Source organism: Littorina saxatilis, linkage group LG14, assembly GCF_037325665.1.
Source record: "Littorina saxatilis isolate snail1 linkage group LG14, US_GU_Lsax_2.0, whole genome shotgun sequence".
Lineage (NCBI taxonomy): Eukaryota > Metazoa > Mollusca > Gastropoda > Littorinimorpha > Littorinidae > Littorina > Littorina saxatilis.
Genome location: NC_090258.1, coordinates 44,871,022 through 44,888,521, shown reverse-complemented (window position 1 = coordinate 44,888,521; position 17,500 = coordinate 44,871,022). Strand labels below are relative to the sequence as shown.

At 44.3% G+C, this 17,500-nt stretch overlaps 1 protein-coding gene across 1 annotated transcript in view; it reads left to right on the top strand.

Annotated features, from left to right (window-relative positions):
• The window catches only part of LOC138947860 (mucin-19-like), a 129,523-nt gene that overhangs the window by 1,044 nt on the left and 110,979 nt on the right, over positions 1–17,500 (top strand). Inside the window, exons 2-6 of the mRNA XM_070319420.1 lie at positions 5,614–5,707; positions 7,333–7,542; positions 11,903–12,034; positions 15,447–15,572; positions 16,905–17,009. Coding sequence (XP_070175521.1) covers positions 5,644–5,707; positions 7,333–7,542; positions 11,903–12,034; positions 15,447–15,572; positions 16,905–17,009 — 637 coding nt within the window. The 5' untranslated portion in view covers positions 5,614–5,643. The remainder of the gene's footprint in view (positions 1–5,613; positions 5,708–7,332; positions 7,543–11,902; positions 12,035–15,446; positions 15,573–16,904; positions 17,010–17,500) is intronic.

Below are 17,500 nucleotides of genomic sequence, written 5' to 3'. Positions count from 1 at the left end.
TTTGTATTCAGTTGGCCGCTGTCAGCGTGAGTTCGATCCCAGGTTCGGCGGAAATTTATTTCACAGAGTCAACTTTGTGTGCAGACTCTCTTCGGTGTCCGAACCTCCCCCCGTGTACATTACATTGGGTGTGCACGTTAAAGATCCCACGATTGACAAAAGGGTCTTTCCTGGCAAAATTGCTTAGGCACAGTTAATAATTGTCTACCTATACCCGTGTGACTTGGAATAATAGGCCGTGAAAGGTAAATATGCGCCGAAATGGCTGCCATCTACTGGCCGTATAAAATTTCATCTCACACGGCATCACTGCAGAGCGCCTAGAACTGTACCCACGGAATATGCGCGATATAAGACTCATTGATTGATTGATTGAAAACACAAGTGTTATTCCGATAACGTACCAGCTAGACCAGTTTGGAAGACTGACTCGATCGACTCTGTAGCAGACTACACAGAAATACGACTACATCAGTTCAGTAAATGAATGGTTTCCGAATTATTATTTCAAGGCAAGAACAATCGTAATCGAAAACGTGTAAGGTTCAGAACGTTCTTACCATATATAAGACTTATTACCAGCGTGCAGACTCAGTGCAGACTGCAGTGGTTCGATTGCTCAGGTAGCCTAGCACTAGCAGACGACATTAACATGTTGGGCAAATGTGAACGAAAAAAACGATGGGGATATAATACGTGTAGGGTTCAGAGCATTCTTACCGTTCATATTTAGTATCAGACTCCCCGATGAGTGAAGATACAACACGAGAAATATGCCACATTTGTTTTGAAAATGTGCGAACCGTCGAGTCCTTCGAGTCAATTCAAGGGGAGTCACTCCGCACAGTCAATCCGTCGAAGCTCGACTGGAGGTTTCGAATCGCAAATCCTTTCTCCGAGTTCAAATGAGGTCTCTCTGAAAGATCATCACTGTTCAGATTAACGCTACACTGGAATTTACCAACAGAAATTAAAATGCGTGTGACGAAAGCACGACACACTTGAGACACCCCACACAAAAGTAGATCTTTACTGTACACGACCTGACCACACAGTTATGCCTATTCAAATGCGCGTTGCAAAATGTGCGTTGGAATCTTCTTTTTTCTATGGCGGTACTGACAATATCGTTATTGAAACAATCCCAGTGCACTAAGGGATTTATAGAGCAAATCTCGAAAATAATAATGAATTTTCTCGATTTGCTCTATAAATCCCTTAGTGCACTGGGATGTCTCAATAACTTAAATTGTCAGTAAGTACTGGTGTCACATGACTGATGTGAACCAGTTGATTGGCTAATGGCGATGCGCTAAAACTGTAAGCGCACTCTTGGAGTGCGCTAACTTTTCCACAGAGCGTATTATTCCGCCCTTTGCCTAAGCGAGAGTGTACTCTCATCCTCAGAATTAATTAATGACATGTAGCTTATATTCTCCACAATACCAATGATTATGACCATACATTTCCTGCTTCTCAATTAAAGCAGAAGTGTTTTTTTCTGACAGATTGCATGTGCCTGTGCCACATTTGCCACTGATCTAAAAATAGAACCCGCTGTGTCAAATTTTTCAGTTTCGACTTGCGAAGATTCCTCTCATAATTATGCCATGTTAGTGGCATGTAGCTTATTATCCACATTACCAAATGATGAGTTAGTATACAATTCCCAGCAGCTAACAGAAAACACAAGTGTTATTCCGATAACGTAGCAGCTAGATCAGCACGTAGCAGACTACACTGAAATACGACTGCATCTGTTCAGTAAATGAATGTTTTTCGAATTATTATTTCAAGGCAAGAACAATCGGAATCGAAAACGTGTAGGGTTTAGAACGTTCTTACCATATATAAGACTTATTACCAGCCTGCCTCATGCGTGCAGACTCAGTGCAACGTGACGAGCAATTTTTGTTTTTGAAATGAGACTCAGTGCAGTGGTTCGATTGCCATAGCCTAGCAGACGACATAAATCCCGCTCAGCAAATAAACATGTTGGGCAAATGTGAACGATAAAACGATGGGGATATAATACGTGTAGGGTTCAGAGCATTCTTACCGTTCATATTTAGTACCAGACTCCCCGATGAGTGAAGATACCACACGAGAAACATGCTACATTTATTTTGAAAATGTGCTAACCGTCGACCTTGGGGTCAGCCCATTCAAGGAGAGTCACTCTGCACAGTAAATCCGTCGAAGCTCGACTGGAGGTTTCGAATCGCAAATAACTAAGAACACAGTCCTTTCTCCGAGTTCAAATGAGGTCTCTCTGAAAGATCATCACTGTTTAGCTTAACGCTACACTGGAATTTACCAACAGAAATTAAAACAAGAGTTTGCGTGTGACGAAAGCACGACACACTTGAGACAGCCCACACAAAAGTAGATCTTCCACGACCTGACCACACAGTTATGCCTATTCAAATGCGCGTAGCAAAATGTGCGTGTTTCTTTTTTTTTCTCTGGCGGTACCGACAATATCGTTATTGAAACAATCCCAGTGCACTAAGAGATTTATAGAGCAAATCTCGAAAATAATTATTGAATTTTCTCGATTTGCTCTATAAATCCCTTAGTGCACTGGGATGTCTCAATAACTTAAATAATAATGATAACATCCCAAAAATGCTAATTAATGCAAGTAGATTTTTTTAAACAACACACCAAACAAACAAACAAAAGAGAGTCAGAAAGAGACATCTTGGTTTGTCAAATCGGTGTTGTTCGTCTTTAACTCATTAAAAATAAAAACACGCTTTGCAGTTTATGAGGGTTGTACAAACAGGTTGGGTGATGTGGCACACTAAAAACACGCTTTGCAGTTTATGAGGGTTGTACAAACAGGTTGGGTGATGTGGCACACTAAAAACAAGGGTTGTACAAACAGGTTGGGTGATGTGGCACACTAAAAACAAGGGTTGTACAAACAGGTTGGGTGATGTGGCACTCTATAAACAAGGGGGGACGGGATGGCCGCCGAAAACTTTACAGAAGAAATTGTAAAGGTTTTATTTACGCGTTCAGTCATAACTACTACTAATTATATTGATACGGTAAAATGTACAACGAGAACAGACCTGGCCTGTCACCGTGTCTTGGCTGTGTGTTGGGCTGGATCCCCGAGAACAGACCTGGCCTGTCACCGTGTCTTGGCTGTGTGTTGGGCTGGATCCCCGAGAACGGACCTGGCCTGTCACCGTGTCTTGGCTGTGTGTTGGGCTGGATCCCCGAGAACAGACCTGGCCTGTCACCGTGTCTTGGCTGTGTGTTGGGCTGGATCCCCGAGAACAGACCTGGCCTGTCACGGTGTCTTGGCTGTGTGTTGGGCTGGATCCCCGAGAACAGACCTGGCCTGTCACCGTGTCTTGGCTGTGTGTTGGGCTGGATCCCCGAGAACGGACCTGGCCTGTCACCGTGTCTTGGCTGTGTGTTGGGCTGGATCCCCGAGAACGGACCTGGCCTGTCACCGTGTCTTGGCTGTGTGTTGGGCTGGATCCCCGAGAACAGACCTGGCCTGTCACCGTGTCTTGGCTGTGTGTTGGGCTGGATCCCCGAGAACAGACCTGGCCTGTCACCGTGTCTTGGCTGTGTGTTGGGCTGGATCCCCGAGAACAGACCTGGCCTGTCACCGTGTCTTGGCTGTGTGTTGGGCTGGATCCCCGAGAACAGACCTGGCCTGTCACCGTGTCTTGGCTGTGTGTTGGGCTGGATCCCCGAGAACAGACCTGGCCTGTCACCGTGTCTTGGCTGTGTGTTGGGCTGGATCCCCGAGAACAGACCTGGCCTGTCACCGTGTCTTGGCTGTGTGTTGGGCTGGATCCCCGAGAACGGACCTGGCCTGTCACCGTGTCTTGGCTGTGTGTTGGGCTGGATCCCCGAGAAACAATGGTGGAAGTGAAGGGAGAAACAATGGTGGAAGTGAAGGGAGAAACAATGGTGGAAGTGAAGGGAGAAACAATGGTGGAAGTGAAGGGAGAAACAATGGTGGAAGTGAAGGGAGAAACAATGGTGGAAGTGAAGGGAGAAACAATGGTGGAAGTGAAGGGAGAAACAATGGTGGAAGTGAAGGGAGAAACAATGGTGGAAGTGAAGGGAGAAAAAAAGACAAGAAGTGTACAATCTGAATAACAAATACTTGATGATAAAGTCTTCGATGTATTTGTTAGAGATGTTAATGAAGTAATGGCCTTAATTCTAATACAGAATGGGCTACGCATACTGCTTTCTCGTCAAAAATCAGATTTATTGTCTTGAGCCTCAAAATAACTATGCAAAGTGGACTTCGCGAAGCTGGCTGCACGAAGCTTTGGCACTGAGTTTCCGACTTGGGGCTCAATTAAGTACAGCTTTGGCACTGAGTTTCCGACTTGGGGCTCAATTAAGTACAGCTTTGGCACTGAGTTTCCGACTTGGGGCTCAATTAAGTACAGCTTTGGCACTGAGTTTCCGACTTGGGGCTCAATTAAGTACAGCTTTGGCACTGAGTTTCCGACTTGGGGCTCAATTAAGTACAGCTTTGGCACTGAGTTTCCGACTTGGGGCTCAATTAAGTACAGCTTTAAAGGATACACGATTCTCTAAGCCACCCCCCCCCCCTCCCGGGTTTTGTTAGTGTTAGTATATCAGAGTTAAACTAGTGTAAACCGCAGAAAACGTGTTATTCGATGTTGTTTGTGCATCAACATTTTTTATTTACCACCTGGGGAATAACATTAAATTCAATTATTCACCTCCTCAACGAACCTTGCAGAGAGTAATCGGCCCTGAACGTGACTGTGAAAGTTCTGTTTCTGAATTTCTCCCGAATGTTTAACATGTTTGCCAATAACAGATGTTTCACAACGGTTTTGTAAATAATGTGTGGATTTTAATACGTGACTACACCGCTCTCCCCTCCCCTTGGACCATTCGGACTTTTAGTCAACAAATGTTCCATATGACACCAACGAAAAAGTGGTGGGAGAGAGGGGGGGGGGGGTGGGGGTGGGGCAGAAAGAAATCTGAAGGTATGGACATAACCACAGGCAGCTTCTGAAAATTTTGATTTTAATTTCTGGGTTGTTTAAAAAAAACCACACACACTGTACTACTTTCTTTTGTTTTGGACAAATCTATAAATCTCAAAGACGAATAAGTACGAACAGAAAAAAGTGAAAGACAGGGTAGACAGGCAAACAGATAGACGCTCGCACACACACACACACACACACACACACACACACACACACACACACACACACACACACACACACACACACACACACACACACACACACACACACAAACAGCATGAAAGCAAATTGAAATGTGTGTGTGCGTGTGCCTGTGTGTGTGTGTGTGTGTGTGTGTGTGTGTGTGTGTGTGTGTGCTAACCTAAAAATAGGTTGCGCGGAATTGTTTTCTGTAAGTCAGACAATCATAACCAGCTGAACATTCCTCGGGTGCTGTGAATGATTTCTCTGGCTTGTTGTTCAATGACTCAAGTGTACAGTTTCCATCTTGTATTGTTGTTCAATGACTCAAGTGTACAGTTTCTATCTTGTCTTGTTGCATTCAGAAGATACATGGACTGTAATTCTGTTGTTGTTTTCCCCATACCGTTTCACGCAGTGACGACAGAGGTCACGTGATCCAGTCACCATGGTTACCATGACGGGGACGGCGCTGTGGGCAGCGTTGTTTCTCCTCACTGCACACACGGCCTGTAAGTTGCCACCATTTTATTTTTTTTTAAAGCTTCTTATTTAAACTTTTTTTTTTTTTTGGGGGGGGGGGGGGGGGCCTGAAATTCCTTTGAGAATTCAAAAGCAGAAAGACCAATAGACCAAGGCGCTGCCGGCGTCCATTGGACAGTTAGATCGGGGTAGCTGCAGCAAACAATTGTACCTCAAATCATTCACATCAGCAAAAACGTTTAAATTGTCAATAATGTTTTTCTTTGATATCAAAATTTTCCTGCTTGCTGGTACAGAACTAACTCGACGGTAAATTCACAGATATGGCGAATTGCAGCACAAGCAGTATTAAAATATTGGCTGGATAATAACCACTACGACCGTGGGACAGTCGGGCCGACTTTATTATGGAATAATGTATGCATAACGTATAGTGGCAAAGTTTTATTTTTTGAAAGTTGGATACAACGAGGTGTATTGGTATTAACTGACATTGTACGTTCGGGAGACATATTATCATATCAAGACATATGTGATTTGATTGGATATTCGCCAAACCGAATTCTTGAATATAATGTTGTAAAAGCTGCTGTGTCATTATTTATGAGAAAAAATGTTGTAAATATGACTGATGATGTTTGTATTACCTTACCACTGTTTAACGGCAAAAATGTGTTAAGTGCCAGAGAATATAGGAAAGAGATTATTAATATGAAAACAGATGTACCATGTTCCGGAGGATTTTGGAAGAGAAAGTTTAATGTAGAAATTGATGAACGATCTTGGATAGTTGCCTATCAGTCAACACAAGAGACTAGATTAAGAGTTTTACACTGGAAAATTATGCACAACATTTATCCGACCAACATTCTCCTGTGTAAAATGAAAGTAACGGAAACTAATAAATGTAATTACTGTTGTGATGTAACTGATTTCATTGAACACTTCTTTTTTGAATGCCCGGTTGTATACAAATTCTGGAAGTTTATTGAAGAATTTATTTTTCGTACTTTAGAAATTAAGATTGTTTTGAAAGTTAGTGATGTTTTATTTGGTATGCATTTTGTAATGGTGAAAAAGGCAACTATGTATAAATTGAACCACATTATCTTAATCGGAAAGATGTGCGTTAGTATATATAAAAAAACAAATTCGTTTTTACCGTTGGAAAGTATTTTTAATAGGCAGTTACAGATAAGAAGCATTTTTGTGGAGTGTTCGAAGAACAAAACGCTTGTTCTCAGACATTCGGGACGTTTGCTTGTTCTCAGACATTCGGGACTTTGCTTGTTCTCAGACATTCGGGACGTTTGCTTGTTCTCAGACATTCGGGACTTTGCTTGTTCTCAGACATTCGGAAGAGTTGTGTTAATTACTTTACATTGAACAAACGGACAATACAAAAAGCGACGCGGAACTTACCATGTCGGATAAGGGATGAAAACCGTGAACCAAGCCCATGATTTGCACATTGTAACACGATTCTTGTTTTCCAAACTGTGTCCCTCCCACCCACCTGATGGCAATGAACTATCATGTATCATGTTTTGGCTATTAACTTTCTGACTTCCGACTGATTTGTGCTCATCTACGATCACACGTGGTTCTGCATGGGAATACCTTGACCGTTACCTGTTAACGTGCTGTGTTGCAGATGGCCAAAACGACACGACCTACGACTACGACAGCAACGAGTTCAACAACGGCTCGTGCTCCTACAAGAAGCTGAACTGCGCCACCGGGTCACTGTGTGTCCAGAATCCAGGCCACACCAGGTTCAAGTGTTTCTGTCCGGACGGCTACGCGGGGGATGGATACCTCGAGGAGTTCAAGACTGGAGCCACGGGCTGTGAGCTGGTCGGCGGTAAGGGTTCTCTGATAGTGTGGCTATACTAGTGTGACTATACCTCGAGGAGTTCAAGACTGGAGCCACGGGCTGTGAGCTGGTCGGAGGTAAGGGTTCTCTGATAGGGTGGCTATACTAGTGTGACTATACCTCGAGGAGTTCAAGACTGGAGCCACGGGCTGTGAGCTGGTCGGAGGTAAGGGTTCTCTGATAGGGTGGCTAGACTAGTGTGACGAGACTGGTGTGACTAGACTAGTGTGACTAGACTAGTGTGACTAGACTAGTGTGACTAGACTGGTGTGACTAGACTAGTGTGACTAGACTAGTGTGACTAGATTAGTGTGACTAGACTAGTGTGACGAGACTAGTGTGACGAGACTAGTGTGACGAGACTAGTGTGACGATACTAGTGTGACTAGACTAGTGTGACGAGACTAGTGTGACTAGACTAGTGTGACGAGACTGTTGTGACGAGACTGGTGTGACGAGACTAGTGTGACGAGACTAGTGTGACGAGACTGTTGTGACGAGACTGGTATGACGAGACTAGTGTGACGAGACTATAGTGTGACGAGACTGTTGTGACGAGACTGGTGTGACGCGACTAGTGTGACTAGACTAGTGTGACGAGACTAGTGTGACGAGACTAGTGTGACGAGACTGGTATGACTAGACTAGTGTGACAAGACTAATGTGACGAGACTGGAGCCACGGGCTGAAAGCTAGTTGGCGGTACGGGTTCTCTGCGGGGCACGTCATCCATAATATCTGGCAAAGTAATAAGCATTCTCTGCGGGTCACGTCATCAATAATATCTTGCAAAGTAATAAGCATTCTCTGCGGGTCACGTCATCAATGATATCTCGCAAAGTAATAAGTATTCTCTGCAGGTCACGTCATCACTAATATCTCGCAAAGTAATAAGTATTCTCTGCAGGTCACGTCATCACTAATATCTCGCAAAGTAATAAGCAGTCTCTGCAGGTCACGTCATCACTAATATCTCGCAAAGTAATACGCATTCTCTGCAGGTCACGTCATCACTAATATCTCGCAAAGTAATACGCATTCTCTGCAGGTCACGTCATCACTAATATCTCGCAAAGTAATAAGCAGTCTCTGCAGGTCACGTCATCACTAATATCTCGCAAAGTAATACGCATTCTCTGCAGGTCACGTCATCACTAATATCTCGCAAAGTAATACGCATTCTCTGCAGGTCACGTCATCACTAATATCTCGCAAAGTAATACGCATTCTCTGCAGGTCACGTCATCACTAATATCTCGCAAAGTAATACGCATTCTCTGCAGGTCACGTCATCACTAATATCTCGCAAAGTAATAAGCAGTCTCTGCAGGTCACGTCATCACTAATATCTCGCAAAGTAATACGCATTCTCTGCAGGTCACGTCATCACTAATATCTCGCAAAGTAATACGCATTCTCTGCAGGTCACGTCATCACTAATATCTCGCAAAGTAATAAGCATTCTCTGCAGGTCACGTCATCACTAATATCTCGCAAAGTAATAAGCAGTCTCTGCAGGTCACGTCATCACTAATATCTCGCAAAGTAATAAGCAGTCTCTGCAGGTCACGTCATCACTAATATCTCGCAAAGTAATACGCATTATCTGCAGGTCACGTCATCACTAATATCTCGCAAAGTAATACGCATTCTCTGCAGGTCACGTCATCACTAATATCTCGCAAAGTAATAAGCATTCTCTGTGGGTCATGCCATCAATAATATCTCGCAAAGTAATAAGCATCCTCTGATAGTGTGACTACACTGGTCCTGTCATGAACATTATCTCACAAAGTAATAAGCATTCTGTGCGAATAGTGTGACAACACTGGTCCTGTCATGAACATTATCTCACAAAGTAATAAGCATTCTGTGCGAATAGTGTGACAACACTGGTCCTGTCATGAACATTATCTCACAAAGTAATAAGCATTCTCTGCGAATAGTGTGACTACACTGGGCCTGTCATGAACATTATCTCACAAAGTAATAAGCATCCTCTGATAGTGTGACAACACTGGTCCTGTCATGAACATTATCTCACAAAGTAATAAGCATCCTCTGATAGTGTGACTACACTGGTCCTGTCATGAACATTATCTCACAAAGTAATAAGCATTCTGTGCGAATAGTGTGACAACACTGGTCCTGTCATGAACATTATCTCACAAAGTAATAAGCATCCTCTGATAGTGTGACAACACTGGTCCTGTCATGAACATTATCTCACAAAGTAATAAGCATCCTCTGATAGTGTGACTACACTGGGCCTGTCATGAACATTATCTCACAAAGTAATAAGCATCCTCTGATAGTGTGACAACACTGGTCCTGTCATGAACATTATCTCGCAAAGTAATAAGCATCCTCTGATAGTGTGACTACACTGGTCCTGTCATGAACATTATCTCACAAAGTAATAAGCATTCTGTGCGAATAGTGTGACAACACTGGTCCTGTCATGAACATTATCTCACAAAGTAATAAGCATTCTCTGCGAATAGTGTGACTACACTGGGCCTGTCATGAACATTATCTCACAAAGTAATAAGCATCCTCTGATAGTGTGACAACACTGGTCCTGTCATGAACATTATCTCACAAAGTAAAAAGCATCCTCTGATAGTGTGACTACACTGGGCCTGTCATGAACATTATCTCACAAAGTAATAAGCATCCTCTGATAGTGTGACAACACTGGTCCTGTCATGAACATTATCTCACAAAGTAATAAGCATCCTCTGATAGTGTGACAACACTGGTCCTGTCATGAACATTATCTCACAAAGTAATAAGCATTCTGTGCGGATAATGTGACAGGTTATGGCCAGAACAATGACCCCAACAGACCATGATGGGAAATAACTCTGTCGGGTTTGTATGGGTTGTAAAAGAGTGACCACTCTTGTTTTTAGTGAGTCAAACTTTCCCGCGTGACATTGTGGGCCATGTCATTAGTGAGTCAAACTTTCACGCGTGACATTGTGGGCCATGTCATTAGTGAGTCAAACTTTCCCGCGTGACATTGTGGGCCATGTCATTAGTGAGTCAAACTTTCCCGCGTGACATTGTGGGCCATGTCATTAGTGAGTCAAACTTTCCCGCGTGACATTGTGGGCCATGTCATTAGTGAGTCAAACTTTCCCGCGTGACATTGTGGGCCATGTCATTAGTGAGTCAAACTTTCCCGCGTGACATTGTGGGCCATGTCACTAGTGAGGGATGTGTCAGGAACACGTGGACAAGAAGCGCGTGTGGAAGGCTTGCCTCACTAAAAACAAGAGCATTCACTCTTTCACAATCCATTCAAGCCTGACTGAGTTTATTTTCAGTTATCTTCAGAGTTATCTTCAGAGTTATCTTCAGAGTTATCTTCAGAGTTTATCTTCAGAGTTTATTTTCAGAGTTATCTTCAAAGTTATCTTCAGAGTTTATCTTCAGAGTTATCTTCAGAGTTTATCTTCAGAGTTTATTTTCAGAGTTTATGTATTCTGTGCGGGTCATGTGACTGGTCACGCCAGGAACAGTGTTCCTAGTTCAGGAAAGGTGTTGCACAGTACCAGCCGGAGAGAACCGTGACAGTGTGTTGAAGACAAAGTGCTGGCGAAAAACAAAACATTTGACATCTAATTCTGTTCATTCTAAAAACTTATTTTTCACGTTCATGGGATGTAACTATATTTGATGGACTGTTTTTGAATTTATTGTGATTTCGATTGTTTTAATTAGTACTGTGCATGGCAGGCTAGTTTGTTGATTGGTCAATCAATCAGGCCTGTTTGTTGATTGGTCAATCAATCAGGCCTGTTTGTTGATTGGTCAATCAATCAGGCCTGTTTGTTGATTGGTCAATCAATCAGGCGTGTTTGTTGATTGGTCAATCAATCAGTTGTCTTGAGATGTCCTGTTGGTTGCAACAATTAAGCTCCTGACGAGGGAGAGGGGGGGGGGTGTAACAGCACGCGTATATCAGTTTTAGAGCTACATATTCAGTGACTGTTGTACCGCAACACGGTGGCCTAGTGGTAAGGCGTCCGCCCAGTGAGCGGGAGGTCGTGGGTTCGAACCCCGGCCGGTCATACCTAAGACTTTAAAATTGGCAATCTAGTGGCTGCTCCGCCTGGCGTCTGGCATTATGGGGTTAGTGCTAGGACTGGTTGGTCCGGTGTCAGAATAATGTGACTGGGTGAGACTGTGCTGCGACTTCTGTCTTGTGTGTGGCGCACGTTAAATGTCAAAGCAGCACCGTCCTGATATCACCCTTCGTGGTGGACTGGGCGTTAAGCAAACAAACAAACAAAGTGACTTGTTGCACGTGCTAACTGCCCGCTGTGTGTGTCACTGTCAGGCCCCGTGCTGTGCACGTCATCCAACGACTGCAACGAGTACGCGGACTGCAACCCCATCGACGACCTGCGCTCCCAGTGCGTGTGCCGGGATGGCTTTACCGGTAGTGGTGCCATCGACAACGGATGTACTGGTAAGTCTGCTGCCGGTTGTTGTTGTACCGGTTGAGAGAACTATGAGTGTTAAGGGTTTTATTTAAATGGCATGTCTTTTTGTCTCTCTTTCCTCTGTCTGTCTGCCTGTCTGTCTGTCTGTCTGTCTGTCTGTCTGTCTGTCTGTCTGTCTGTCTGTCTGTCTGTCTGTCTGTCTGTCTGTCTGTCTGTCTGTCTATCTGTCTATCTGTCTGTCTGTCTGTCTCTCTCTCTGCTGTCTGTCTGTCTCTCTCTCTGCTGTCTCTGTCTGTCTGTCTCTCTCTCCTGTCTCTGTCTGTCTGCCTGTCTGTCTGTCTGTCTCTCTCTCTCTCTCCTCTCTGTCTCTGTCTCTGTCTGTCTGCCTGCCTGCCCGTCTGTCTGTCAGTCTGTCTGTCTCTCTCTCTCCGTTTCTGTCTGTCTGTCTGTCTGCCTGTCTCTCTGTCTGTCTGTCTGTCTGTCTCTCTGTCTCTCTCTGTCTCTGTCTCTGTCTGCCTGTGTGTCTGTTTGTCTGTCTGTCTGTATGTTTGCCTGCCTGCCTGTCTGTCTGTCTGTCTGTCTGTCTGTCTGTCTGTCTGTCTGTCTGTTTGCCTGTCTGTCTGTCTGTCTGTCTGTCTGTCTGTCTGTCTGTCTGTCTGTCTGTATGCCTGCCTGTCTGTCTGCCTATCTGCCTGTCTGTTTGTATGTCTGTCTGTCTGTCTGACAGTCTGTCTGTCTGTCTGTCTGTCTGTCTGTCTGCCTGTCTGTCTGTCTGTCTCTCTGTGTCTCTGTCTCTGTGTCTGTCTGTCTCTCTGTCTCTCTCTGTCTCTCTCTCTCTCTCTCTCTCTCTTTTACTTTCTCTCTCTCGATGCTGTATATGGTTCATTTTTGTGTGATTTAAGGGCGAACAGGGTCATGTGTGTGTGCTTGTGGGGGGGGGGGGGGGGGGGGGATTTAGGAACAGGATGTAAGGAGAGGGGGCATGTACACATTATACTTTTCCCTGACATAAATATAGATGTAGTGTCGTAGTACCCACTGTGTGCACTGTCCCTGACATAAATATAGATGTAGTGTCGTAGTACCCACTGTGTACACTGTCTCTGACATAAATATAGATGTAGTGTCGTAGTACCCACTGTGTACACTGTCCCTGACATAAATATAGATGTAGTGTCGTAGTATCCCTGACATAAATATAGATGTAGTGTCGTAGTACCCACTGTGTGCACTGTCCCTGACATAAATATAGATGTAGTGTCGTAGTGCCCACTGTGTGCACTGTCCCTGACATAAATATAGATGTAGTGTCGTAGTGCCCACTGTGTGCACTGTCCCTGACATAAATATAGATGTTGTGTCGTAGTGCCCACTGTGTGCACTGTCCCTGACATAAATATAGATGTAGTGTCGTAGTGCCCACTGTGTGCACTGTCCCTGACATAAATATAGATGTAGTGTCGTAGTGCCCACTGTGTGCACTGTCTCTGACATAAATATAGATGTAGTGTCGTAGTGCCCACTGTGTACACTGTCCCTGACATAAATATAGATGTAGTGTCGTAGTGCCCACTGTGTGCACTGTCCCTGACATAAATATAGATGTAGTGTCGTAGTGCCCACTGTGTGCACTGTCCCTGACATAAATATAGATGTAGTGTCGTAGTACCCACTGTGTGCACTGTCCCTGACATAAATATAGATGTAGTGTCGTAGTACCCACTGTGTGCACTGTCCCTGACATAAATATAGATGTAGTGTCGTAGTGCCCACTGTGTGCACTGTCCCTGACATAAATATAGATGTAGTGTCGTAGTGCCCACTAGTGCACTGTCCCTGACATAAATATAGATGTAGTGTCGTAGTACCCACTGTGTGCACTGTCCCTGTCATAAATATAGATGTAGTGTCGTAGTGCCCACTAGTGCACTGTCCCTGACATAAATATAGATGTAGTGTCGTAGTACCCACTGTGTGCACTGTCCCTGACATAAATATAGATGTAGTGTCGTAGTACCCACTGTGTGCACTGTCCCTGACATAAATATAGATGTAGTGTCGTAGTACCCACTGTGTGCACTGTCCCTGACATAAATATAGATGTAGTGTCGTAGTGCCCACTAGTGCACTGTCCCTGACATAAATATAGATGTAGTGTCGTAGTACCCACTGTGTGCACTGTCTCTGACATAAATATAGATGTAGTGTCGTAGTGCCCACTGTGTGCACTGTCCCTGACATAAATATAGATGTAGTGTCGTAGTACCCACTGTGTGCACTGTCTCTGACATAAATATAGATGTAGTGTCGTAGTACCCACTGTGTGCACTGTCTCTGACATAAATATAGATGTAGTGTCGTAGTACCCACTGTGTGCACTGTCCCTGACATAAATATAGATGTAGTGTCGTAGTGCCCACTAGTGCACTGTCCCTGACATAAATATAGATGTAGTGTCGTAGTACCCACTGTGTGCACTGTCTCTGTCATGTTCACACATTATTTCGCTGTGGCTATTGCATTACTTGTTTATATTTTCTCCATGTTTAACTGTTCACTGAACATTTTCCTGTAGCCTATATTTCGCCAGAAATAGCAATTTTGATTGAGACCGTGTGCGAGCTATGTAGCACAATCCAATAGCATTTGCTGTGTCGCCGTAGTGTAGATGTGCAAATTGGGTTGGGGAAGACTGGATGTATCAGTGCAATGCGCAAATTGGGTTGGGGAAGACTGGATGTATCAGTGCAATGCGCTGTGTATAAGTTGATCTTCTTTGCAACAGGTGCCTAGGTAGGGTCGATCAGGAATGTGCACTTACACATCATAAATATCAGTTTCTTGACTTTGTCTTCTGTGCAACAGATTGGTATGGGTGGAGAGGGAGTTTGCGCTGTTGTGTGTATTGTGACGATGTCTCGGTTTCACGTGGAGTGCTCGAGATGCAGGTGTGATTTAATTGCTGAAGACACCCTTTCTTTAAATCGAGTTTTCTTGTTCACAGAATATCCCCATACCCCTGATTGAAGCTTGTTCGTTAGATTCAACTTCCCTTTCTTGATGCAGATATGCAATGTGCACTTAACCTAGAACAAGACTCTCAATTTGACTCCCATGCCCCCCCCCCCCCGGATTTATTTTCCACAAGGGCGGAAGTACAATAGTTCAAGTATCCCATACACACTCAGAACTATGCCCTCAAATAGGGCAAGGTGCTAGAGTGGGATAACGTTTGATATTACCCTTTTAATAATTGTCTTACAGTGGGATATATCATCCTCTTAATAACCGTTTTAGATTGGGATAATGTTTGTTATCACCCTTTTAATAACTGTCATACAGTGGAATAACGTTTGATATCACCCTTGTAATAACTATCTTACAGTGGGATATTGTTTGATATCACCCTTGTGATAACTGTTTTCTGTGTGTGTGCAGACATCGCAGAGTGCGAGGGCAACCCGTGTGCCGAGAACGCCAACTGCTACGAGGAACCGGGTGGCTTTACCTGCGAGTGTGACTCTGCCCGAAACTACGAGGGCGACGGCTACGTCAAGTGTACATGTAGGTGGCGCTCTCTCTTCACTCAACTCTGTCTTCTCTCTATAGCTATAGATATTGATACGTCAAGTGGACATGTAGGTGGCGCTCTCTCTTCACATAACTCTGTCTTCTCTCTATAGCTATAGATATTGATACGTCAAGTGTACATGTAGGTGGCGCCCTCTCTTCACATAACTCTGTCTTCTCTCTACAGCTATAGATATTGATACGTCAAGTGTACATGTAGGTGGCGCTCTCTCTTCACATAACTCTGTCTTCTCTCTATAGCTATAGATATTGATACGTCAAGTGTACATGTAGGTGGCGCTCTCTCTTCACATAACTCTGTCTTCTCTCTATAGCTATAGATATTGATACGTCAAGTGTACATGTAGGTGGCGCCCTCTCTTCACATAACTCTGTCTTCTCTCTATAGCTATAGATATTGATACGTCAAGTGTACATGTAGGTGGCGCCCTCTCTTCACATAACTCTGTCTTCTCTCTATAGCTATAGATATTGATACGTCAAGTGTACATGTAGGTGGCGCCCTCTCTTCACATAACTCTGTCTTCTCTCTATAGCTATAGATATTGATACGTCAAGTGGACATGTAGGTGGCGCTCTCTCTTCACATAACTCTGTCTTCTCTCTATAGCTATAGATATTGATACGTCAAGTGTACATGTAGGTGGCGCTCTCTCTTCACACAACTCTGTCTTCTCTCTATAGCTATAGATATTGATACGTCAAGTGTACATGTAGGTGGCGCCCTCTCTTCACACAACTCTGTCTTCTCACTATAGCAGATATGGAAAAAAAATGGACTTGCGTGTGTGTGTGTGTGTGTGTGTGTGTGTATGTGGGTGCGTGTGTTTGTGTGTGTGTGTGTGTGTTTGTGTGTGTGTATGTGTGTGTGTGTGTGGTTGGTTGGTTGCGAGCGTGTGTGTGTGTGTGTGTGTGTGTGTGTGTGTGTGTGTGTGTGTGTGTGTGTGTGTGTGTGTGTGTGTGTGTGTGTGTGTGTGTGTGTGTGTGTGTGTGTGTGTGTGTGTGTGTGTGTGTGTGTGTGTGTGTGTGTGTGTGTGTGTGTGTGTGTGTGTGTGTGTGTGTGTGTGTGTGTGTGTGTGTGTGTGTGTGTGTGTGTGTGTGTGTGTGTGTGTGTGTGTGTGTGTGTGTGTGTGTGTGTGTGTGTGTGTGTGTGTGTGTGTGTGTGTGTGTGTGTGCGTGCATGCGTATGTGTGTTTATGCCCATGCCTGCGTGCTTGTTTGCATGCGTGTGTAGATGTGTCCGCCTTCCTGTCCGTGTCTATGTGTTGGTCTGCCTGTTGACCTGTTTGTGTGTGTGTACGGCAGGGATATGCTACAGCCACCAGGACTGCGCGCCGCACGGCAGGTGTAACGGCAACAGGACGTGTGAGTGCGACACGGGATTCACCGGGGATGGCAGGAGCTGTACAGGTAAGTCACTCACCTGGCAACCAAACTCCTTTTATGTGTGCCGTCTGGTGGTTTCCATTGAATTTTTCGGCCTGTAAACATACACACACACACAGACACACAGACACACACACACGGACACGGACACGCACACACACACAGACACACAGACACACACACACGGACACGCACACACACACACACACACACGCACATACACACACACACACATACTCACACAGGCACACACACACTGTCACGTTTCAATATATCACTTAAGGTGATTATGAACCGGTTAATTACTACTAATTAACTAACCACACCACGATCCACTCTCGCAGTCATACAATTAAATAGAGTCAACAAAAGTATAAGTTTCAGACGCCTGTTTATGTATAAACTCGCCACCTCCCTCGAGCCTTCACTCAAAATATGTTCCTTTTACGTTCTCAACACGTAAAAAACCCGTGATCACTGACAAAATGCCAGTAGTATATAGAAAATTATAGTAA